This window comes from Rhododendron vialii, chromosome 6a (assembly GCF_030253575.1).
Source record: "Rhododendron vialii isolate Sample 1 chromosome 6a, ASM3025357v1".
NCBI lineage: Eukaryota > Viridiplantae > Streptophyta > Magnoliopsida > Ericales > Ericaceae > Rhododendron > Rhododendron vialii.
Window position 1 is genome coordinate 956,871 of NC_080562.1, and position 25,780 is coordinate 982,650.

The 25,780-nt window shown below is 38.9% G+C and overlaps 1 protein-coding gene and 2 long non-coding RNA genes across 3 annotated transcripts; 1 reads left to right on the forward strand and 2 right to left on the reverse strand.

The window, feature by feature from the left end:
• Positions 1-3,803: 3,803 nt before the first annotated feature.
• On the reverse strand, positions 3,804-5,821 carry LOC131330841 (uncharacterized). Its single transcript, XM_058364575.1, has 3 exons — positions 5,749-5,821; positions 5,002-5,131; positions 3,804-4,559 (listed from the first exon to the last, which is right to left on the reverse strand). Exons 2-3 carry the CDS (start codon positions 5,111-5,113, stop codon positions 4,048-4,050), a joined length of 624 nt encoding a protein of 207 aa, XP_058220558.1. The 5' UTR covers positions 5,114-5,131; positions 5,749-5,821; the 3' UTR covers positions 3,804-4,047.
• Positions 5,822-12,585: 6,764 nt separating this feature from the next.
• LOC131330847 (uncharacterized) lies at positions 12,586-25,054 on the forward strand. Its single transcript, XR_009201266.1, has 2 exons — positions 12,586-13,746; positions 19,215-25,054. It is a non-coding gene; the product is annotated as an uncharacterized LOC131330847 (long non-coding RNA).
• LOC131330846 (uncharacterized) lies at positions 15,773-19,216 on the reverse strand. The gene is made up of 2 exons (XR_009201265.1): positions 17,085-19,216; positions 15,773-16,991 (listed from the first exon to the last, which is right to left on the reverse strand). It is a non-coding gene; the product is annotated as an uncharacterized LOC131330846 (long non-coding RNA).
• Positions 25,055-25,780: the final 726 nt, after the last annotated feature.

Here is a 25,780-nt window from a genome sequence, read left to right on the forward strand (position 1 = left end):
CTCAAAATTAGGGCACTGCTACTCGCAGCCCTTTATTTTCTCCCATAGCCCACTACATTTCGGTAAATGGTTGTTGAAAATCATACATAACATTTCGGTAAATAGCTGTTGAAAACAAGATTATATTTCGGTAACTACATGTCGAAAATATATTCAACTTTCGGTAAACAACTGCCGAATATACATTTTCGGTAAATAGCTGTTGAAAAAAATATTGTATTTCGATAATTGGATGCTGAAAATATATCTCAATTTCGGTAACCAATTGTCGAGTATAATTGGAAATTTTTACCGGGTTATGGGAGAAAATAAAGGGCTGTGAATAGCGGCGCCCCAAAATTAATTGACAATGAGTAGAAAGGTCCTAAATGTTAAGTGATCAACCATTTCACTCCAATGTAGTTCATGTCCTTAACCGTTCATGTCCTTAACAAACAGCGACGGAGCTGCATATATAAATGATAGCTTTTCTGGAACAGTCATTCAGGAGGAAACAACGTTAATAACTAGTGTATCGCGCAGTAATGACAACTATACGTAGGAAAATAAACTAAATTGAGGAAATTATTCACAGAAAACAAAACACTTTATTGGACCTCTTATGCTACAAATTAACTTGGTAATTCATCAAGAATGTTAAAGTCGACTCTCACAAGGTTGAGCAAAGATGCTTTTCCGGCTTGTGGCGACGGTTGAATTGGTCGGAGATGACCTTCCCCACCGTGGGCGGGTCGGCTGGATATTTCGGGGCGAATAGAACGAATCGGGTCTGGGACTTATTGAGATATCGCATCTACAACGCGGGAGTTTATTAAAACGACGGCGGTTGAAATTCATGGACACTTCGCAGGTTGAACATAAGAAGTGTCTCAAAACACAACTACGACGGGTAATTGATAAATTGTGAACTCATCCCTGGCTTATTTTTTGATCGGAACTCTTCAATTTGTAGATCTTGTCAAGACGATAAACCATGGTAATGATCATGGCAATCGAACACACCAATTCATCCATAATCGGGGATGATCGGTGTGAGTTTTTTTTTTATGAAAATGATTTGTCTACATTGGATTAAACCCATACCTGCGAGTTTGTTCATAATGACGATTCCGGCGGGTAATTGATAAATTGTGAACTTATACCTGGCTTATTTCTTGATCGGAACTCTTCAAGTTGTAGACCTTGTCAAGAGGATTAATCAAGTTAATGATCACAGTAATCGAACTCTAATTCGTACATGATCCGGGATGATCAATGTGAGTTTGTTTTTTTTTAAATAGACTTGGCCACATTGGATTAAACCCATCTTATTATCGAACAAATTCACTGAGCGAGCGAGCGAGCGAGAGAGAAATTGTTCAGCAGAGGAAGGGATGGGGCTGATCTAAAACTGCCATTGTAAACAGGTCTCTTCTAATCTTCCATTCTTAAATCTCACAACCAGTCAGCTGATGTTGATTTTGTAATGTGTATAGCTTTCATTCTTCTTTCCCAAATATCGCAAATGAAAATTAAAGAACTGCCCACTACTCCATTATTAGTTTGACAAACAATTAGTATGTTTATACGGGATTTCATGGTCACTGGAATTTATCTTTGATCCCTTGATGCTGTTTTTGCACCTATTAATCTGCAAAAACAGTCATTTTTGAAGAAGGGAGGCTACGAACGATGTGTCTATCACCCAATGATCATGAAATTTCTGCTACATTGCCTGTTTAAATTGAGTTAATTAAGCTTTGTCAAGTATATTTGTTTACCACTGTACGAGTTGTTGCGAGCTTAGCGACATGATCCTTCCAGTAGGACTGACCGAACCCGCTCTATGCTCGCCCTCGCGCGTATTGTTACTGTGGCTGGTCTAACTGCCATAGTAAACAGGTCTCTTCTAATCTTCCATTCTTTCAGCCCTAACAGCTCGTTTGGATTGAAGGATTTCAAGAGAAAAGAAACTGAGGGAGAGGGGATTCTCTCTCACGTTTGGATGATCAAAATGGTGAGAAACAGTGAGGAGGAGGGGGAGGGGGAGAATCAGAACCCCTTAAAACCCCATTTCGTTTCTCACCATATTGGCGAGATTCCGTGAGAAAGAGAGCTTCTTCCGATCTTACCCCTTGCGCCGCTCCCCTCGCCGCTGCCAGACCACCACTTCGTTCTCGTCCTGACCCATTTTAGGGTTCAGGTTTGGGTTTTTGATGAATCCTTTTTTCAAAGGATTTCGATTGATTCATAGCTGACTTGGACCATGCAATGTTGTTCTATCTTGACGAGTACGCTTCGAGTATCGAAGATGCAACCAATTCAAGTCCAGATTAAGGGACATGTCAAGGATGTAACAAAATATTTGGTAGGTCTGACAGTTAGGAGCATCTAAGCTAGGTTTTAAATCATGTGATCCTCCAAGCATGCTTCATTTGAACTTTGGGATAACTTCGTTGGCGTGTCCACTTTTGTTTATCTCCTAAAATTTTTTAAATTTTCTAATGAAGGACGTTTCCCACAACCATCCCATTTAATTCCACTATTTTGAAAATGTTTAACGTATGGTATTTTTTGAGCTTTTCCCACAGCCAAAGTACCTGCCAAGCTTGATGAAGACTGGTGGAAGTATAGTTACTGAAACTAGTTATATCAAAGGTGGTGGTCTTCATGGGTGGAATCTTAAGCGCCAATTGACAAGTAGGAGAGGTAATGTCCTTGCACAGACACTTCTTTGGCCGGCTTTTTCAGACTTGACTGGATCTTTCTAGTATTAGTTATTTTCATTGAGTAAGTTGTCTCTTCCTCTCACAAAGTGATTTTGGAAGACATTAACAATATTTTGCACTTTTTGCAGGCTACATAAGAAATCGGTGCTTGAAGATGCCATAAGCACTTGCGTTAGTAAGGGATACAATTTCAGATGGAGATTATTTTTAGAAGCTTCAAGAAAAGGGTACCATATTGAAGAGGTAGTGTTAAAATCTTTATTCTCTGTGTTGCCTCCTGTTATACAAACTGTGAGGCTATGAGCTATGGTCAACTTTTCTTGCTACAGTTAATTTCGTTTATTACATCAAACAAAATGACTTGGCCGAATACTGCATCAATTGCATTAGATTGTGATTACCTGGTCCATAACTGTGTGGGTTCGACCATTTGTGCGAAAAGTGAAAAGGAAACACTTATTCAATAAACATGCTTACAATAACTTATTCATGGTCTCAAAACTCACACAGGTGAAGTATTTTGATTTCATTGATGTTTTTAGATTGCTTTGGGGAGTAGTGAACCCATGCATGTACCAGTATCTTTAGGCAAGGTTGGGGTTGATTTCTGTTATGTGATGTGCTGTGCCGATCTCTGGTTCTGTTTCTGTTGTCTTCAAAAGTAGTTGCAGCTATCTGATGTTGCAAGACGCTTTTTTCTCCGAGTTTTTTCTTCAAAAAAATTCAGCTGCTAATTAATGCCTTTGGCCCAAATATTTTACTTCTGTTTTTGCAGGTTAGAAAGTACCTTTGTTGATGGGGATGGAAGTTCAAAACCTGGAGGTTCAGAAATAATTGGATATCGTTGTGAACGTATAATGATGCAAAGTTGTCAATCGTAAGGGTCTGGCATGGTTGAAACAACTGATGCAATCAATTTGATCAGCGACCCAACCACTTCAGGAGGGAGAATCATGACCCATTTACAATCTAAAGATTCGAAACCGCATCTATTGGGTTTTCGGGTTCGTCGGACACAAGCTGCAACCTTGCATTTTATGGACTGACGTCTACTCTGAAGAAGTATTAAACAGGCCGAAATGCTACCATACAAAATGAAGAAGGGATGTACAGCTATGAAAAACATAGCCCTGTTTTTGCATGAACAAGAAGTAAATTTTCCAAGAACTATAAAGCTAGCTCTTCTTCAAACTGTTTTCCAATTCGCTTGGAAACCAAAAGCACCATCAAACAACTAGTTTGAAAAAACCATAGGCAGCAGAAGCAAATCAGATCCCCTAAAGCAAACACCAGACTAAAATAATTTTTTTTGTTCTTTGACAAACCCAATTCAGAAAAATCAGATTTTCCGAACCCTTCGAGCAGCGGTTTTCCGTTCACCACCGCCACCCACGGGTGGTAGAGGAGGCTTCTTGTTCTCCTTGGTCATGCTTCTCAGCAAATACCTCGGATTCTCTTTCCAATCAGCCGTTATCACCGGAGTAGAAAACACGGACTTCCTCAACCCCTCAAGCCTCTTCGAATCCCTTTTTTTCGCCCATTCAACCTTAACACCGAGACCATAAGCATTCTTCTTCCTCTCATCATCCCCTGTATCCCCCTTCTTCCTCTTCAGCCTCTCATTCCTCCTCGCGGAGTACTCCTCATAAAACCTTCCCCTTTCAAACAGAGGACTTGACATTGAAATACCCCTGGATTTGCTTCCAAACGCGGCATTACCCAAATCCGGATCTCCGAACTCGTTTTCCACCATTTTCGCCAATGCCCTTAATTCGTACGAAATCGTGTGGTATTCAGGTCGGAGCTCCGATTCAGAAGGACGATTCGGCAATTGGGTTTTCGTCAAAGAGCCTGATACAGTGCAAAACTCAACAAGAATCAAGCAAATCTGGATATATGCTACTTTTACCCCCAAAAAATCACCAAAAATCAGGGAAAACTGGAAATATGCTAGTTTTTCGCTTCTTGCATCTGTTCCCAAAAAATGAAAAAACAGAAGATAAAACCATGTTCAACAATAAAATGGTAGGCGCAGTTTTTAAATCTCTCAAATATGTGAAAACCAAAAACAATGGTGGGTTGACTTGTTCTCAAAAGTCAAAACAAGATTTCATCTTCTCCCTCCCCCAGGACCCCCACTACTTCTCGAGAATCTCAAATGTTTCTACACAAACTGTGAAAACTCATACGCACACAAACGAAAGAAAAGAAAAAGATAATCGCTAACTGTTTATTTCTAATAACGGAAAAATGAAAACTGCTAGCAGTGTGTTTGACCGGCGTTAGAACATACCCGGCGGAGTTAATTGGACGTTGGTTGGGGTGGAGCGGAGGATACGGCGAGGACGAAGTCGCATAGGAGATCTGGCGAGTGGGGGCTTGCGATCTGTTCTCATTATCGACATTGTTCAATCCTGAGAGAACTGCAGAAAGATGAAATCACTGAGAGAGAGAGAGAGCCAGGGAGATGATGACCTTTCAAAAGGTTTTGGTTACCGTTCCAAGAAAGATGCTTGCCCTGTTTAAATTAGAGGGCGACGTGGAGCGGCTCCAACTCCAACGGTCATATTGACGCTTCCATACATGGAATATGTCCTAATTTTCCAAATTAAATGGACTTTTAGTCATAGCAAAATTACAGGCGAGATATCTCATATTTGATACTCCGTATTTGATTTGACAAAAAGGCTCAGAATACTCAATTAATTGGACCTAATGTCGTTCAAATGTTGACTTTTTTCAACCTTTCAACTTTTTCCTTCCTCTTTTTTTTCCTCCTATTTTGGTCCCTTTTTTTTATCGTGGGAAAAATGCTGACAATATTTCAAAGGGCGCTTAGGGTGATTTTTACTTAAAATTATGAAAAATATATGGGGAGTTAAATAGCAGTTCTGGTTAAATAGTGATTTATGTCCCTAAGAATACTCAAGTCTCCGACCTCCGTGATTCAAATCATTATATTCTCATCTTGAAATTTGTATAAATGTTCACAACTCTCTCATCTCTCTCGATGAATTCATGAAACAAAATCAAACCATACCCGCCAACACCTCTAGCCGACCACCGTCGACCTAACCACATTGTCGCCATCCAGACGACCTATCCAAATATTGTAGGTCTTTGCCTGGTTCTCCTTCGGGGGTCGATCCATGAAAATAATCAAACACTATCCAGTCACTGCCGCCGGAGGCCCTCTTCTCGCACCCCCCTGACACCACCCCCTTCCCCGGCCCCACTGCCTTTCCCCCCTTGCCCATCCCGGGCCCCGGAAACGTCTTCCTCTTCTACAGGCGTTGGCCCCCATGCGCAAGCCAGTCCCCCTTTGCCACGGGTAGAAACCCCTGGAATCAGCCAAGAGGAGGTCGAAATTGAACAGGCGCCGCCACTTCCTGCTCCAGCACCGGCAGAAGTGCCCCAACCTGCCGCAATCAAGCTAGGAAGGTTGAAGAGAAACTTTTTCGGTTTTTTTTTTTTTTCACTTTGACTAATTTTTTTTGGTTTTACTTTTAAAAGTAAATAATTACTGTTTTATTTTTTTTTACTTTTACTAATTTTTTTATACTTTTAAAATACTTTAATTACTGTTTTGATTTTTTTTAATTTTTCCTAATTTTTTTTGTTTACTTATAAAAAACTTTAATTACTGTTATTGTTTTTTTTTTTTAACTTTTACTAACTTTTTTTTGTTTTACTTTTAGTTATTTTTTGTTTTACTTTTAAAAGACTTCTTACTATAAAGAAATTTCAATAACATAAAGAAATTTACTCACATATATAATATTAAATAATTTAAAAGTACATATAAAGCGTAAAAAAATAAGTGTTCCAATTTTTAATTCGTTTGAACCGGTGCGAATATCTTATTTTTCTTATCATTTCATCCTAAATGGTCGTAATGAATTTTTGGCTCTAAGGCCTTTCAATGAGCACCCTAATAGAGACTTGAAACTAAATAATAAATCTTAGGGTACTTGTTGAAAGGCCTTAGAGCCAAAAATTCATTATGATCATTGAAGACAAAATGATAAAAAAAATAAGATCTTTGCATCGATTCAACCGGATTGAAAATTGGAACACTTAAATAATATTAAATAAATAAAAATGAAAAAAGATATAAAAGTTATTAAGTAAATAAATAAAAAATAAGAAAATGGCGTGGGTTGAGTGGGTTGAATTATTGCCGGGGTAGTAGTTTGGTCGGGGGGGGGGGGCGGGTGGGGCGCGCAAAGAGATTTGCCTGCCGCTGCCATGAAGCCTTCCAAATCTTGCCATGCCTTCTAAATCTCGCAAATCGTTAATAAGTTTGGGCAGAGGCGGCGCGTGGGAAAGGATTGGGAGTGGAGGATGACAGCAGCGGCCGACTCAATCTTTGACTCGGCGAGGCAGCTGTTTAGGACGTGCTCAACGGCTTCAACGTTGGCCATGAAGCCTTTGTTTGAAGGCGATGTCTTCAATATGTAATTTTGGTACGAGCTCCCAATGTGGCACATAAAGTTTTATCACCGTAGCCTCTTTAAGAAAAGAGAAAATTATTCAGTGCTTCCTTGGAATGAAAGATCCTCTATGGCTCTACATTCATGGAACCTAAGTTTGGTGCTCTGAATGGTCAAACCGGCAATGGAGACGGGAGACGGGAGGGGTTTGCAAATTTATCATTTTTGCAACCTATTTTATCATCTTCATAACTTATTTGTCATCCTCATTACAAAGAGTACCATTCTGGTAGCCATCTTTACCAACATCATTCTTTTTGGTACATAAAAAAATGAAAACAAACTCAAACCTCTCGAAAGCCACTCCCCTCATATCCGCCTCAAGGAGGGGAATGAGATTATCATGAGGGATGATATGAGAAACCATGTTATGCTCTTGATCAACGCGTGGGTCCTCCGTGATCAACGGAACAGCAAAAGTTGAGTTTGATTCCACCTCCATCGGCTCCATTCCTTGATTCAGAACCAGCTCTACACCTCTGAATATACCCCATAGCTCCGCTTCTAGGCTTGTACAGTCTTTGAGTGTCCAAAGAAGCCCAAAATCCAATGGCCTCTCCCGGGTTACCACGGCTGCTTCCATCAGTGTTAAGCTTCAACTTTGCAGTCCCTGGAAACAGCCAAGACACAAGTCTTATAGGTCTAGGAGCAGCACAAGTAGTTGACAAAAAACTTTTCACAATATCAGAAGCAAAAATGAGATTACTATTACAAATAACATTAGCATTGACAATAACATTATCAAACACTTTTTTGTTACGAGCCAACCAGATTTTCCACAAAATAACTAAAGTAAGAATCATACCAACAGTAAAAACCTTTACTTTCTTTTTTTTGGGTAATTCAATAGTAAAAACTTGTTATCAATGATAGCAAGAAAAGGAATTCTCATTTTCATTGGAGGCCACCACTAAAAATTTAAAAAACTAGTGATCACTACTTCGAAATATGTAATCATATGCGATCACTTGTGTAGTTGGTAACCCAGCTAAGATTTGCCCGTTCCTGTTCATGCTGTCCACATACCAAATGTAGGAAACGACAAGGAACTGCAAAAGAAAATATAAAGAGCGAAAGATGAATCCAGTTAAGTAAATCAAAAAAGCAAATACTACGTGAACCATGTTGGCATAACCAACCTTGTATCAGAGAAAATATTCGGAGTCTTACCACATATTCAACTGAAAGCTACATCAACTGAATAGCGACTATGTATCTATTAAGTACCATCTCGTCCATCATAACTGATCCAATGCTCCACCCCTTGTGCAGGCCATCCATTAGTTTCAGCCGATTGAGATTAGCATCTAACTTTTCCTCTTCCAAAATGAAGCAGATGCATGACCCGATAGAAACTATTGGAAGCCTGTAACAGAAAACATGTACAGGGAAAAAGGAGGGTGGGAGCAGGTCAGGCGCAGAGAGTAACACTGCCGCAACAACAGCTCCACAGGAGAAACAAGAATGATGTAGACAGATAAGAACAATATCACATTTTCCCCACTATGCCAATAAGACCTGCAGATTTATGTAAAAGGAGAACAGATACACGATAAAGGGATATTTGATATCTGGTAACTCATATTTACCCTCGAGCTCATATTCCCTGTGGTGGGGTAACAGACCACATCTACAACGCATGTACAGGCAGTAAGGACTGAGAAACACCCCTTGGCCCTTGGGTGATAGGAAAATAGCAACTTAAGGAAACACATTAACGCATGGAGAAAGAGGAAATGGAAGGAAAATAGATAAACTTGGTATTCCGTATAAAGCCATTACTTCCAACCTTGTAATGGACCCTACAACTCGCAGAACTAGCTTACTACTCCAGAAACCCCAAATTCGAAATAGCTGATAATAATCAACCGTAAAGCAAAGGACAAGGTAACTGCAAGCACACAAGAAACATTAATCCATGGATGCAGAAGGAAACTCAAAAAAGGAACCACATTTTGAAACCAGATCATCTAAATGACCTACCCAGATTTCAATTGCACTCACTATCTACATCAACAGCCGCGTAGGGATAGCCTGGCATGAGCGCAATTACGTGAACTTGCTGTAAATCCAACAAAAAGCTACACAATTTTTTGTGTGGAGAAAGTTAAATATTAATGTTGGAACAATTTATCATCAATTTAATTTTATGATCTACCCTAAGAGGAAGCATATCGTCAATTGTGGAACAAAAGAAGAGGTAGCGATTGCTGAACTGTGTATACATTCATATTAAAATCTTTACAGCACTTATTTATCTCAAAGGGCCATACCCTGCAACACCTCTTGTCCTGCAATGCCGTGAATCCTTAGATGCATAAGCATTGTGACTTTGTGAGTCATTGTCACCCTGAATCCAATCATGCCCTTGGACACCACCACCTGGGTTTTACACCAGTCACTGTTCATAAGGTCCACAGAGAAAGCAACAATAATTGTAGAAAACATATTCCAGAGTGTAAACCAGCCTAAAATCCAAGCTCATGGACCTTACATTACTGGTCCAATATAGCATCAGAGAGAATCATTACCATCATTGTGTAAGCAAACACTAGGCAAAACCAGACTACACAGCATGCCCGAACTTCATAGCCCACACTGTTTGTTGAGAGCCATGTAGGCAAAGCCAAACTAGCATGAGACTGGATGCTAGCCAACTGCAAATGGAACCAGTACTCTAACAGCTTCCTTTGATCCTAAAAAAAGAAACATGAAGCAAAAGCATGGCCTAGTAGAAACATTTGAAGCCTGTGAACAGAAAATACGTGTACAAGGAGAGAGGGGGGTCGGAGCAGGTCAGGCGCAGATAGTAAGACTGCTGCAGCAAATAGGAAAACTGACATGATTGAGAATGCAAATAGGATCCGTAAAATCCATTCAAAAGGAGGAAAAATGATTAAAACAGTGACTCAGACTTATTCTAATCCTTCTATATAGGAACATATGTTAAGGCTTATCAGAAACTTGCATATGCAAACTTTTAAGTCACTGGCATTGAAAGACAATGGGTAAGCATAACACCTATATACGAGGGGATGAAAAATGAAAGACAATGGGTAAGCATAAAACCTATATACAAGGGGAAGAAAAATCTTACACGACCCCATGATACACTGGGGAGGAAAAAATTACAGTGCATGACAGGTAGAGCTACTGCTGTACAAGTAGATCAAAAAACAGGCCACCGATAAGGAGAACTAATAAGAGGGAAAGAATTATCAGTCATCCCAGAATCTGTAAAAAAAGAAAAAAAGAAAAAAAAAAAAGAAGAGATGATAGAGAACAAAACAATAGAAAACTATAACAATCCAGCATTGATCCAGCTACTTTTTTTTTGAACTGTCATTGATCCAGCTCCTTGCGATCCACAACAAAGATGCAGTCCCCAAAAAGCAACTAACAATAGAAAATTAAAGTGCAATGACCAAAGAAATACAACATAAACGCCTATAAATTAAGTTACAAACCATCCAAAGACATGACTTCAACAAGCCAACAGGGAAGAATGCTAACTTGATACCTGTCTCCAAAGCGTGTTCATGTTTCTTTCTTATCATTTCTTGACCCCAAAAAAAAATAATGGACCCTAAAATGCTTTTTGGATGAGAACACGTACAAATACATTGACAGCTACTGTCTCAAAAATTTGAACCACAGGACTACGGGGAAAAGACTCGGCCACAAAATAAAATAACTTCTGCGTAAATAGATAAGGGGAGATGTCAGAAAATGAAGAAGATAACTTTGACCAACAAAACCTCAACAACTCCTCTACCTCTCTATACAGACACATCCATACAGACTATCCCCCGTCATCATCATGAACTATTCGCACGCAAGGCACTAAATAATTCACAGGGGCCATAGAAAACAGCTGATCCAGCATCACTGGTCAAGAAAACAAAGTTTTCATTATAACATTACAGCATCACAATCAACTAGACGAAGCTAATTATGCCCCACACGATAATAAGACCATACTACCACGAGTTCAAGTCCAGCTACAACCGTCCACAGACCTGGATGCACAGACATAAGGGAGAATGCTAACTTCATACCCATCTCCAAAGCATGTTCATGTGTTTTACTCAAGTCGAGTATCCAAAAAAGCAAATCAAACCAAGCCATAAATCGAATCATAAAGGATCTCACAGAATCTTTTTATGTGATGGTTGTGAGGCTACCAGATTACAACCCTCCTCCTTTCTCCGGGCTTGGGACCGGCTGTGTGAAAGATAACACAGGCAGAGTTAAAATATGGAGACAAACATATTAAAATGTTAAAAAAAAGACAAACATGTTGAAATACACTTCACAGCTACGCTGAACATCTTGAACCCCATCCTAAACAAAACTGCAAGGGGAAGACGATTCTGCGACCATAAATGAGATGAATTGAAAGAGCCACTCAATAACTCCTACACATACTGATCAGAAAGAGGTGAAAAGGGGGAAAAAGGTAAACACTCCCATCAACCAAACCCCAACCTAAGAGACTTGCCATTTGATGCGGATAGATCCATATAGCCTTTCACCCAAATGATGCAACTTTACGTAAGAGCATTTAAAATGGGACGGAGGGAGTAACATATTAGAGACCACATAACCACAATAACAGAGCTGGACATAAAAAATAAAAATACAGAGGATAGTATAATGGCCCTGATACCACTGTGGTCAGTATTCTCGATTACGCACCTTTCCCCACAAACTGATTGTGTCATTGCTAACAAAAATAACCACAAGCCAGAGCATCTTACTCGAGAGAATAAGAGAATCCAGTTCAAACTGGTATCTGAAAGGAATTTCAGCTTATCCACAATTCCCAGAAGCACATAGATGTTATTGCACCCATCTGCAGCAGCAGAAGTAAACAAAACTAAACTGCCTACAAGAATATTTACTACCATGGAAGAGAGGATTATGACGCCACAGAAGAAGTAGAAGCAATCTAGGAAAATTTGCTTAGCTTGGTACTGCTCTTCAACGACAAATTACCGTTATTTAGCGTCTAATTCAGCCTTCATGTTGTGCTTGGTGATAGATCTCATCTATATACCGCGACCCACCTAGTTTCGATGAGGAAAGAAAGATGCAACAGAACAAAGGAGTGAAGGAGAGAGATGCTTGGCTGCTCGACAATTTTTGTTTCCTCCTTGAATGAAATTTAGAATGCTGTAGGGAATCAAGTAATCAATGAAGGAAAATAAACTGCATTAAATGCAGGGGAAATAGTGGAAAAGGGTGCCAAATGATGGAGAAAACTTGACATTTAATACTAGTAGCCACAAGATACCCTCTCATTGATCTTATGTAAAAAGCTTTCTGACAACATACAAAGAGGTTGTACACCATCTACCATTAATGAACTCAGAACTATCACCTTGAAATCTTTATATTGTCCAACTATTTCTCTCCCCATAATTGCGAATAAACCAAATACCTAAATAGGCACCACAAAATAAGCATTACTCAGAAACAAGGAACAGAACATATAAAAAATAACTGAAGAGAAGAAAAGGATAAAAAGGGAACCAAATAATGAGTGCCAGCAGTGACCGCTTAAGAAAAAATCTGCAAACACAAACGAAGGCCTTGCAAGTTTCAATATTGTAAACTTCTGCTAGAACAAGAGAAAAATAAAAACTAACATTCAAACCATCTAAACAATGAGATCAAATAACAGTCTGACTCGAGTTGGCATTCCCGCAGCACATAACAAGGGTCTGTCTATCTCAAAAAGTAATTTTCAAATGACACATAAACAAAGAGATCACACTGCTCCAAATAACATAAAACCTTAAGTAATGGATTTTTTCAGTAAAAAAGAGTAATATCACCAGAGAATGTGGTGGTAACCAAGTGACCGGGCAGCCCAATAATATTTGTTTCCTCCTTGAATGAAATTTAGAACGATGTTGTAACCAAAATTTAGAATGTTCGTGGTCCAACTGTGATTGCAGAATTCACTCCCTTGTAGGTAATACATTGATTTCCGGAAAACAATTACAAGAAGGTTGAAATTTTGAAGAAAGATACTAAACAATGAGGACCAAAAAAATGATGAAGATGAGTGAAAGACTAAGAAAAACTGGCGTATAAAAAATCATTGAAAGAACCACCAAATACTTAAACTTCATAGTGTAGTTTAAAATCCTCGAAAATAAGGTCACTATGGAACTCAAAATCCAACAACGGGCAATAATCACTTGGCGGCAACCAACATAAAGGATAAGGAACTGCAAACCAAAATGGGAACAATATCAACCACAATCTTGTAGACTTCAATTGCATACGCTACGTATTGGCAGCCGCATAGGGAAGCGGGGCACCCGGCAGCCAAACTCAAGTAGCTGCTGAGAAAGTCGAATATCCAATCTGCTAGAAGTCCACACAAACAGAAAGCTAAAACAAATGATTATGTTTAACCATGAAGGACAAGTCCAATCAATGAAGAACCAGATCCCGTATGGACTGAAACTAACCAGAGATCATCGCTTACTTTACCACTTGACAAAACTAAGATCGAGAAGCTCGAAAAGAAGGTGAATGTTCAACAGATATCAACGTCTGAAAAATTCCAAAATCTAGACTTGAGCAGATCAAAACCAAAATCCCAGCATTATTATCTCAAAAAAAAAAAACGAACTAAAAGGCTGAAGCTCTATTCCATCAATAGAGGACAACAAGATGTACTAGCAGTGGGTTTAACATAATAGCTATACAGTAAGTGCTCCTTGTGATGCACCTTTCACCTAGCTTTGGATCTCAGCTTCCTTCAGTGCAAACATAATCACAAACACAGTTAAACAGCACTTAACCGGCCGATACAGAGAGAAATTGGAATACAGTTCTAACCAGGAAAGGAAACAAAGGTCAGGCTGTCTCAGAAATTACATCAGCATGCGCAATTAAAAATAACCCCTGCACCACGAGAATGCAGAGAAAATTCATTACCATGATTGTGTAAGAAGTCCGATGCGAAACCGGACTACAAATAGCCTGGGTGAACTTGATAGCCCACACTATGTCTGATGAGAGCCATGTAGGCATGGCCAACATGGTATGAGACAGGATGTGAATCTACTGCAGATGGAACCAGTCCAAAGCTTCCTTTGTTCCTATAAAAAGAAAAATGGAACGAAAGCATGACCTAGTGGAGACGACATTTGAAGTCCGTAAACAGAAAACATGAGTAAAGGGAGAGGGGGGTTCGAGCAGTTAGGCACAGATAGTAAGACCACTATAGCAACAGCTCCAAGGAAGGAAGGAATGTAACGGCACAGATAATAACCAGTAGACCACTGTAGCAACAGCTCCAAGCAAGGAACGCATGATGTAAAACAAACAAGACTGATAATGCCAATAAAATCTGCAGAATTCATGCAAGAGGAGGGGAGAAAAATGATTAAAATAGTGACTCGGAATCTCTGATTGATTCCAATACTTTTACATAGAAACATAAATTACAGTTATCAGAAACTTGCATACCCGAGTGCTTTTAAGCAACTGGCATTGAAAGAGATTAAAAAAGCATCAAAACCTACATACAAGAGTTTGAAAAATCGTATTACGACCTCATAATACACCGGGAAAGAAGAAAAATTACAGCTCATGACAGATAGTACTACAGCTGTGGCATGAAAAAGAAGACCATACTACCACAAGTTCAAGTCCAGCTACAACCACCCACAGACACAAGGGAATGCTAACTTCATACCCATCTCCAAAGCATGTTCATGTGCCTTACTCAAGTCGAGTTTCCAAAATGCAAATCAAACCAAACCATAAATCGAATACATTCATAAAAGATCTGACTGAATCTTTTTACGTGATGATTGTAAGCCTACCAAATGTACAACCCTCCTCCTTTCTCCGGGCTTGGGATCGGCTGTGTAAAAGAATTCAAGCGGAGTTAAAATATTGATACAACAAATATTAGTAAATAACAAAAAACAATTATTTTCATATAATAGATACTGACTTTTAGGATAGAATCAATAGATGACCAAACCAACAAGTTCAAATACATTTCACAGCTATGCTAAACAACTTGAAACCCAACCCAAACAAGACTGCAAGGCAAATACAAGTCTCAGACCACAAATGAAGTGACTTCAAAATGAAATAACCTTTTCACAAACAGATCAAAAAGAGGTCAAAAGAAAAAAAGGGTAAGAGACTCCCATCAACAAAACCTCCATCTAAGAGACTTCCCATTTGATGCAAATAGATCTATACAGACACTCACACCCAAATAAGAGTTCGCAAGTGAGATGCCCTTCAATCCAAAGGAGGGCAAAAGAAAGTAGCCTGAAAATCTTGCATGACTGACCAAAAGAAGAGAGTATATTAATGTCTCCCAGCATACATTCTCTACAACTTAAAAAAGCTAATGATGCAACTGAACTACCAGACCAACTGCCACAAATAGAACAATGAGTCTTGAAGTCTAATTTCCCACAAAAACTCCTCTACTGAGTGTTAAAAAAGACCAGATCCATCATCACTATTAATCGGATCAAAAAAAAAAATCATCGCTATTAATCATTGGAATGTAGATACAAAAACTTTTTAGAATGAGATAAAAAATTACCAATAATAATGGAGAATAAATAAAGAAGATGCACGATAGAACTACCAAGTTTTCCCGCAGCGACAACTGTTAGAGCTTGATTACAGGCCTATAGGTCTTCCTAGGCACTGAAACAAGAGACCTATCTGCCTATTGATAGAGAAGTAAAATGTATGAACATAGTATGAAACAGAACCCTACTTCGCATACAAGAGCCCAAAACAAAGGAAAAGGTCCCAGACCCCTAGCAAAGAATAAACATTGGAGACAGATGACCAAACCTCGTATATTGCATCTACATATATGTGTCCCCAGGTGTCCATACACAGCAGCAGCTACTAATCATCATGGGATAGATTGGATTCTTCACAAGCTATAGTAGCATTTTTCCACTTTCGGCCATCAAGGATACAAGAATATATAAGAAAAAGCCCAACCAAGAGGAAGACATGCAAGAATACCTTAGCATCAAGTCTACAAGTCAGACAAAAGTAGAACTTGGCCTTCGCAAAATTAGAACATACACCACATAGGCCCTGTCACACTCCCAATTCTGCCACTGATACTTGAAATACTTTGCTTGAAAGTGTACACTGGTAAATAAGAAGTGTTGCTGCAAAGAGAACTATAACAAAGTCGATAGAGGTTGCTGACAGATACTACAATAGAAATCTTCCTGTTAGCAGTGTCCCCATCAAACAAAAATGGCAAAAATTGATACCTTCCCCTCAGTCTATTTCTTTCATATGGCAAGATTAGGATATAGTTTCCTTCCCTAACTTAGCTTTATTGCACCTGGTAATGTACCGAAAGAGGAACACCAACCATAAAAGATACGTACACGGCAACCTACCCCAAAAGAATCACGATTTCCAGCCCACAGCCTAACAATCCCTTCGATGCCAACTACATCTAAGCAACCATCAGCGCCAACCAATTTGTCAACGTCAATAGAAACCTACATAGAAGGAACACAACAGGAAAACTTTATGGAAATCTCACCAGTCCAGGATCCCATCTTAAACAACCAATGCAACATTCCAGATCAACAACTTATCCTCACCTATGCATGGATAGACTTAACAATAATTGTAGCACTACCCGGAACATAGAGAATATGAAAAAGGGTAATCAGTAACCAAAGAGTACTGTCATTCAGTCACCAATGTCTCGAAGTCTACATAGAAGTGCGTCACTTGTCACAGATCAACCAGGCTGGACAAGGCAATAAACCAATAAGGAACAAGATCATCACTAACATCTCAGGTAAATCGAACTTTAGCAGAGATTGCCCTAGATTCCAGTTACCTTACATGAATCGACCAGGAACAATGTTGCAGCTCAGAATGAACCACCACAATAACTGACACCCACATAAATGCAGACATTATAATGTAAATAATACCACGGTTAGTGATGATCTTGCTCCTAAAAAAAATCACCAGACCACCTTACTCCAGAGATTTAAGGGAATACAGTTAAAAGTTCAGCTTACTCCACACTTTTTAGCAGCACATATAATATAATGAACGCATCTGCACCACAAGAAGTCAAAGAAAACTGAACTGCCTATAGGGATTTGCTATAGTGGAAGACAACATTATGATGCCACCGATGGGAGCAAGCAGAAAAAATAAGTGATTAGGGATATTTGCTAGATGGGCACGACTCTTCAACAACTTCTTAGCATAATTTACCCTCTAATTCAGCCTTCATGATGTGCTTTGTGATAGAACACATATACCGCATACCCACAGAATAAGGATGAGGAAAGAAAAACGGAACGGCAAAAGGAGAGGAGGAGAGAGACCCTTGGCTGCCCGACAACATTTGATTCCTCCTTGAATGAAATTTAGATTGCTGCAGGGAATCACGCAATCAATAAAGGAAAAGAGAACGCATTAAAATGCAAGAGAAATAGGGGAAAGGGGTGCCAAAGGATGCCCTCCGATTAATCTCATGTAAAGAGCTGTTGTACACCAACTACAATTAACAAAATCAGTACATTAAGCTTGTAACTGCCCATAAACCAAATACCTAATAGCCAGCACAAAATGAAACATAACTTGGAAAGCAGAAACAAAACTTAAAAGAAATAAAGAGTTCAAGAGAAGAAGAGGACAAAAAGGGAACCAAATAACGAGTGACAGCTTGAGGAAAAAATAGCAAACTCAAACGACGACCTTGCTAGCTTTTAATATTGTAAATTTCTGTTGGACAAAAGAAAAATAAAAATAAAAACCAACACTAAACCGTCTAAAACAAGACCAAATAACAGTCCGGCCCAAGTTGGCATTCCCGCGGCACTTGACAAGGGTATGTCTATCTCTGAAAGTAAATCTCAAGAGTTACTAATACAGAGACAGAGATCACGGCATTCCAACAAACATAAACCTTAAGCAATGGATTCTTCAATAAAAATGATTGATCGCCAGAGAATGTTGTTGTAATCAGAATCAGATCATGCTTATCGTGACTTAATTTGGTGGTCCACCGTGATTGCAAAATACATCCCCTTGTCAGCACCACACTGACTTCTAGAAAACAAATTACAAAAAGGTTGAAATGTGATGAAAGATGGAAGAGATGAAGATTAATGAAAGAACAAGGACCCAAAAAAAAATTACAAGGACCAAAACACGTAGAAGATGAAATATAGAGGGAAAAAAACTGGCATATAGGTAATGAAACACGAAAACTACCACAAACTTGAACGTCATAGTGTCGTATAAATCCCCAAAAACAGGTGACCGCAGAGCTCGAAACTCAAAATCCAAGTATGGCCAACAATCGCTCGGCAACTGACATTAAGAAGCACAAGGAACTGCAAACCAAAATGAAAACAATATCATCAAGAAAAGAAACTCAACAAAGTCAACCAAAATTTTTGGATTGAAACCAGACAACTAAATTGACTAGTATAGATTTTAATTGCATGCACTATGAATTGGCAGCCACATAGGGATAGCGTACGTGGTGGCAGGCACGAGGGAAGATATGGAAACCTGCTTGCAAATCCAACTGAAAGAAATGTATGGAAAAATAAGGGATGTGCCATCATAGTGGTATACTTGAGTCGTCGTTGGAAACATCTTTCAAATATCCGGAAGAAGCACACCGATTGCATCTGAACAACCATCATTGGTTATATGCCAAACTCAACACAAAGCTGCTTAGAAGATTACTAGATAACCAATGTGCCAAACTCAACAGAAAGCATCACTGAAGGCTGAGTAGCCAACGAGCTTGAAGTCAACAAAACCAGAGAGCTACAACAAGTGATTTGAGTTCAACAAGGACAAGGCCAACAAATGAAGAACCAGATTCTGTATGGACTGAAACTGGACTTGCCGCTGTATTGGATAATCCTAGTTTCAGAGATCATCACTTGCCGCCATATAGATTTATCCCTTAATGTTTCTAAGATAGAGAGGTTAGGTGACACTTCAACACAGATCAGCATCTAGGGAAAAAGTTCCATAATCCAAACTTGACCGAACTAAAGCCGAAATCCCAGCATTATCTCAGAATATAGAACTAAAGAAGTTGAAGCTCTATCCCATCAACAAAATAGAGCAAGATAAGATGTAATAGGAGAGGGTTTAACATAACTATAATAATAGCAACACTGTAAGTGTTCTCTGTGATGCACCTTTTCACCTAGCTTCAGCATTGCAGATTCCTTCAAAGGAAACAATAACAATAAATACAGAATGTAAAACAGCCCTTAATCGGTTGATACTGAGAGAAATCAGAGTTCACTTCTAACCAAGAACAGAAACAAAGGTCAGGCTGTCTCGCAGGTTACAGCAGCTCGCGAAATTAGAAAGTACCCCTGCAGCACAAGAATGCGGGGAAAATTTGACGTGCCAATCTCGCATCTTATACAATTGAAGGAAGAGAGAAAAAGTAGTATGAGAGGGGAATGGAATGAGCAATATTTATCTTGTTTCCCTCAAATCCAATGCAGGTGATGTGTCATAACGGGTTGGGAGCTGACAAACCACATCTACAACACGTGAGGATACAATTAGGTTGACAGAAGGAGCAAGAAAACAACAAAAAAGACAAAGCCGAAAACAAAGACATTTGAGACATCTGCAGGTGCTACCACAATATCAAATACCTCCTAAAATGCAATTCCAACTTCAACAAATGCTGCAGGAAAGAACCTAATATAAACCATGATGGACAAGAACACAACTTAGGATGTCAGGTGAAAAGAGAGAGGGAGAAAATATTACTGCTAGTACATTGTTCAGCTCCCTGGCTTACAGAACGAGCTACCAAAAGATAAAACCTTAAATAGGCACACAAAACAAAGGAACTCCAAGACCCTATACATGGCTTATCATAACTTATCTCAAATGCAAAACTCTAACCTTGACGATTCGATGATCAGTACATATGTTTAACACCTAAAGAAATCTACAAAAATGTTAAGTTTGGTCTTATATCTTATCTACACAAATCTAATACCAATCATGGGGAAAAAATTCCAGAATATACAATGTAAGACAGACAGAAGTCACAGAACCAATATTGCATCTCCCTCTCCATGCCAATAAAGATCTGCAAAACTTACGCAGGAGGACGGAAAGATGATTAAAAAAATAAACCTGTCGTAAAATAATACTCGTAATATAGGATAGTACAAGGAAGACATGCAAGAGTATTGTTATAACCTGCATGCAGGGGGCGACTCTCATGGCACACATGGTAACTAAAAAACGAGACCCATGATAGATAATGCTGCATAGATAGATAGCAGTAGGAGAGATGGCAAAAAAAGGAAGAAGCACAGAAACATACCCAACGACAGGATGGCAATGTGCTTCTCAATCATCCAAAATATTGGGATTAAAAAAGGCAAAGGAATGAAACAAGACCAAAATCCATCATCAATTCACCACCGTCCTGTCCTCCATGAGACCTACTGTCCCCAAAATTTTAGTTTACAAAAGGCAAACCAACTACAACAACCAAAATAGTACAACGCAAACAATGATAAGCCAATACCAGTCCCTGCAACTACTCGAACAACTGAGCATAGGGAGAATCCACTTCATCCTTAACACCAACATCATAACCCTGCATTTCCTCGACATGTCTTAAGGAAAGCAAATAAGTTAGAGCAATGCCAACACAGTCCAGCAGTGTCCCACCTCTCCTACAAAAGCATAAACAGCCACCCCAGAAAGACTGCAAGGAAAAGACAGGTCTCATACCATAACATGAAATATCAAAACCCAGCTACCAACAAACATGACTAGAATAATCTCCAATCCTCCATAATAAAGACCAAAGTAAACTACAAAAACAATCACATGAATGGCCACCAAGACTAACGAGCGGCGGAGGCAGTATCCATCAGCAAAAAAATATCAAATATCCAGAACGCATTACACAGTGCGAAGCACCATTAGAGAAATCCAACCAGTCAAGGGAAGTCCATCAACCAAAATCTCTTGATGGTTGGGATAAACATGAAGAAAATTGTTAAATAAACCTTCTACGTCAAAAATTCTGAGAGGAGGACCCACATTCAAAATGCTCCTAGATCCTTCACTTCACCTCAATCAAATCTTAAATCTCTCCATCCGAGAGAACTGTAAAAGTAAGAATTAACTAGAAGTCATGATCTCACGTAATCACATCTGATTGGGAACCCAAAAAAGGAATCTGTTACTCTTGCCAAAAACTAAAATAAACTCTTACACCCCCAATGTCAAACCAAGAGTCCAAAAGCACTCAAAACCATTTTCTGCAACAGTGAAAAACAATTTGCTCCCAATTAGTAAACCGATCAAATCAAGCACAACTTGTTGGGTAGTAGCAACAGAAATTCCATAGAAGGCAAAGAATACCAATAGCAAAGGAACCTGAATTAATAGACATCAACCCAACCCAACCCAAACCAAATCTATCTCGAATCCTCGACCAAGATGAAATCACCAGACGATGCGACATTAAGGAACACAATTTAAGAATTTTCCCCAATCAGCATGTCCATCAAACCAAGCACAACTTGTTAGGTGTAGCTAGGGGAAATCCAAACAAATCCTGAATCAGAACTCCAAAGTAACAAACAACACAAGAAAATAAACCCGAGCCCATAGTATGCAATACCAAATTGCCATAGATCATCAACATCATAGTATAGGGTTCCAAATTTGCTACAAAGAGATCATGCAGTATCTTAAAACTGAAGCAGCTTGGATTTCTCAGCAAAAAAGAACTATTACACCCCTCCGCTGTTCAGCTCCCCGGTAACTTGCACCAAACAACATAACAAGCAAAAACCGTGAAACCAAACTATTAAGATGAAGTGCCAGCATTGTAATCCAAAGAAAGGACAAAAATCAAAGTCAAACAACTCCATTGCCTTATACTTCAACACTGAGCCATGACGTGCATTCCAAGTACCTAGTTAGGGTAGCAAATCTCTGGAAGAAACAAAATAAGAAACTACCTTCACCGAAAATCTACAAACTACCATGTATTTGCAATAATTTTTGCAAATAGCTCAGATAACATGGTTTTTATTGTCTTAGGGTTCAGCATCTTATCATTTCTCATTTTGGGGTTAACAGTTTCTTGGGACAAGTTGTGATATACAATGGGTAAGGTCTTGGACTTTATCTATGAAATGGTGTTCAGAAAAAGAACAAAGAAGAATTTGAGTTCCTGTGGTGAGTAAGTGCATTTAACTTACGAGATGATAAACTACCTTCACTGAAAATCTGCAAACTACCATAAATTTGTTATAAATGTTTGGAATATAGCTCAGTTAACAAGGTTTTTATCATCTTAGGGTTTAGCATCATTTCTCATTTTGAGGTTCACAGTTTCTTGGGACGAGTTGTTATAGGCAGTTGGTAAGGTCTTGGACTTCCTTCATGAAATGGTATTTATGAAAAAGAACATAAAAAGGAACAAAGAAGAACTTGAGTTCCTACGGTGGGTGAGCAAGTGCATTATTTAACTTATGCAGTGATACCTTTCACTGAAAATATTGAGTGCCAAGTGTATTAGTTTTATTAAAAGGTGACCTTGTTTTGTATTTCAAGAGATAAGTGGGCAACTATTATCTGCAAGTTCTTACAGAAGAGTGCCACAATTAGAGAAACATACCTGCATGCAAGGGGCTTCTGCTTCTAAGACTCGCCATACAAATGAAATGGAAATTTTAAAAAATGACATCGCTTGACAGTCAGTGCTGCATAAACATATTAGGTAGAGGCCAGCAAAAGGAGAGGTGATACAAAAGAAAGAAGCATAGTGATATACCCAATGACATGATGGCAACCCACTCAGCAATCCTCCCAGAAACTGTAATAAAAAAATGACCAATGATATGGAACAATGCAAAACAAAAAAATCCAGTGTGATCGAGCTCTCTCCTGTCCAAATATGAGACTCAACTATCACCAAAAGTACTTCAGCAAAGAATTTCTAACTGTAATGAACATTGAACAACAATAACAAACCATCATTGAGAATCCAACTTCATCCGTGTTTTCTTCTCGTCACGTCCTAGAAAAGCAAATAATTTAAAACCACAAAAGCAAACTTTTACTATGCAATGCCCACAACTCTCCTACAAAAGCATATGCAGCTACTTCTTGAAGATCTTGACCTACCCCAAACAAGACTGCAACAAAGAGAAAGGTATCCGACAATGACACCAATCTAGCTACCGACAAATGACTAGCATGAACCACAATCCTCAAACTAAATAAAAATAATTTCCGCCCCAAATTGTGCTATGGAAATTGTGTGATCTCTAACTCTATACAATGACAAAATTCAGAATGCTTGTATGAATAAATAAAGTGCAAGAATCATACCACAACTTGAAATATCAATGAATTTCACAAAATTTTAGAAAGAAAATTTCACAATAAAATAAAATAATGAAAATTTCACAATAAAGTTAGTTCAGGCACAAATTTACGTGCTTGAGCGACCTGCCAAGTTATGGATTTTCAAGAGCTGGAATGGAAAACAAAAGGGGAATTTCTGAAATATGCAAGAGCTAATAACCTATCAAGAGTCATGGGAACACATTCCCCCTTTCGTGCCAGATTTTTTAGTTTGCCGTTTAGTGTAAAAAATAGGAATCATATGAATGGCCACCAAGGAAATCCAATGTCAACGACTAGGACAATATTTATCAACAAGAAGGGATCACAGACATAACCCAGAAATTATTTGTACCATACTTAAAGCCTAAACTCCAGGACACATCATCAACAGCAAAGAACCATCCGACTAGTTAAGATAAGTCCAATCAAACATCAAACATATGGTTCGAGATATCACTAGAAAATACCACAAACCTTGTCCCGAAAAAATTCTGACAGGTGGATCTACATTCAAAATCTCATCCAAATCCTTCAATACCCCTTAATCCGCATCTAGATATCCCAATAGAGAACTGTAGAATTCATGATATCTTAAAGTAATAACCTCATGGTAGTACATGGAAATCAATTCGATTAATCACCTCTGACTAGGAGTCAAAGAAAGGAAATCTTATACCCAAGCCAACAACCAGCGTTCTCAAATCAAAAATCCATAAGTACTTTAATCCGATTTCTGGAACACTGAAACAATTATCCCCCGATCAGCATATCCCTTCAAACCAAGCTCAAGTTGTTAGGTAATGGCAGGAAAAGCCCAAAGAAATCCAAGAATTCAATTGATAAAGAAACCTCGACTAGAATTCGAATGGGGCAAACAAGAACATCTATGAATGAAACCTGAAAAAATCTTCACCCGATACAGAATCGCCGTACATTAAATTAGGGAATTCCACCAGTTAGGTATAGCAAGAGATATTCCAAAAAAATCAGAGAACTCCACTAGTAAAGGAACCTGAATTAATATATTCGAATTGTGGCCAACAAGATCATCTACTCGACCCGAATCTATCTTCTACAGATACGGAATCGCCAAACATAACCTTTAGGAAACAGAATCGAAGAGTTTCCAAGATCAGCACACCGTTAAAATCAAGCGCTACGCTTTAAGGTATTAGCAAGGGAAGTTCCACAGAAAAATCAACGATTTCCAAAGGTATACGTAACCGCTACCAACTTGAATAAGCATTCGGATCGTAAGGAACGAAGTCAACCTGAAACAACCTACACAATATGCAAAATACCAAATCGCCAATTTAGAAGCCAAACTCCGAAACCCTAGAAAAGGGTAAGAGGGAGATACCGACAGGAGATCACCTAGTCGCTGCCTAGATGCGTAAAACCAGACAAGGCATGAAGCGAAAGAGGTCGAGGGCTATTTATAGGGGAGGGCGGTGAAGATGCACGGCTAGGATTAGGCGATGTTCTGAGATCGGATGGTTGATAGACGTTCTTATCTTTGAAGGAACCATTGCCGCGTTTTCAAAGGCGGTGGATTCGTTAGTCGGCTTATGATCTACGCGAGTGTTATCCGGCCACCTGTCGCCCACTGGGTCGTGTCGGTTGGTTGGTTAGTTATTTTTATTCTCTCGTTTTTTAAGGAATATATATATATATATATATATATATGAAAGTATTCTCAGCCACACGTAACTGACAACTAATACCCGCGTTCCTTGGTCAATCTAGGTGGTCGGTTGACTGCCTAAACTGGAAAAAATTTCAGTGCCTAGTGGTACCACGTCACGTGATGTCCGATTGCTCATCCGAACCGTCCATTATGTGTTTGAACGGCTCAGATTTGGAGAAAAATAGAAAAAAAAAAGTGTAGGGATGAGAGGAGAGAGAGGGTTTCAATCCGAGCCGTCCAAAAGTGTATCGGACGGCTCGGATGCGCCGAGTGGTATCACGTAGGATATACTCGCTCGGCACTGAAAAATCACTCGCCTAAACTTTGTCTCAGGCACTAACATTTATTCGTATTTGTTGGTCCGTTTTTAAAATTTGTTATTTTTATTGCTTATATTTTTTAATTTATAAAAAAATGTTATGATTTTGTGAATTTTGTATCATAAAATT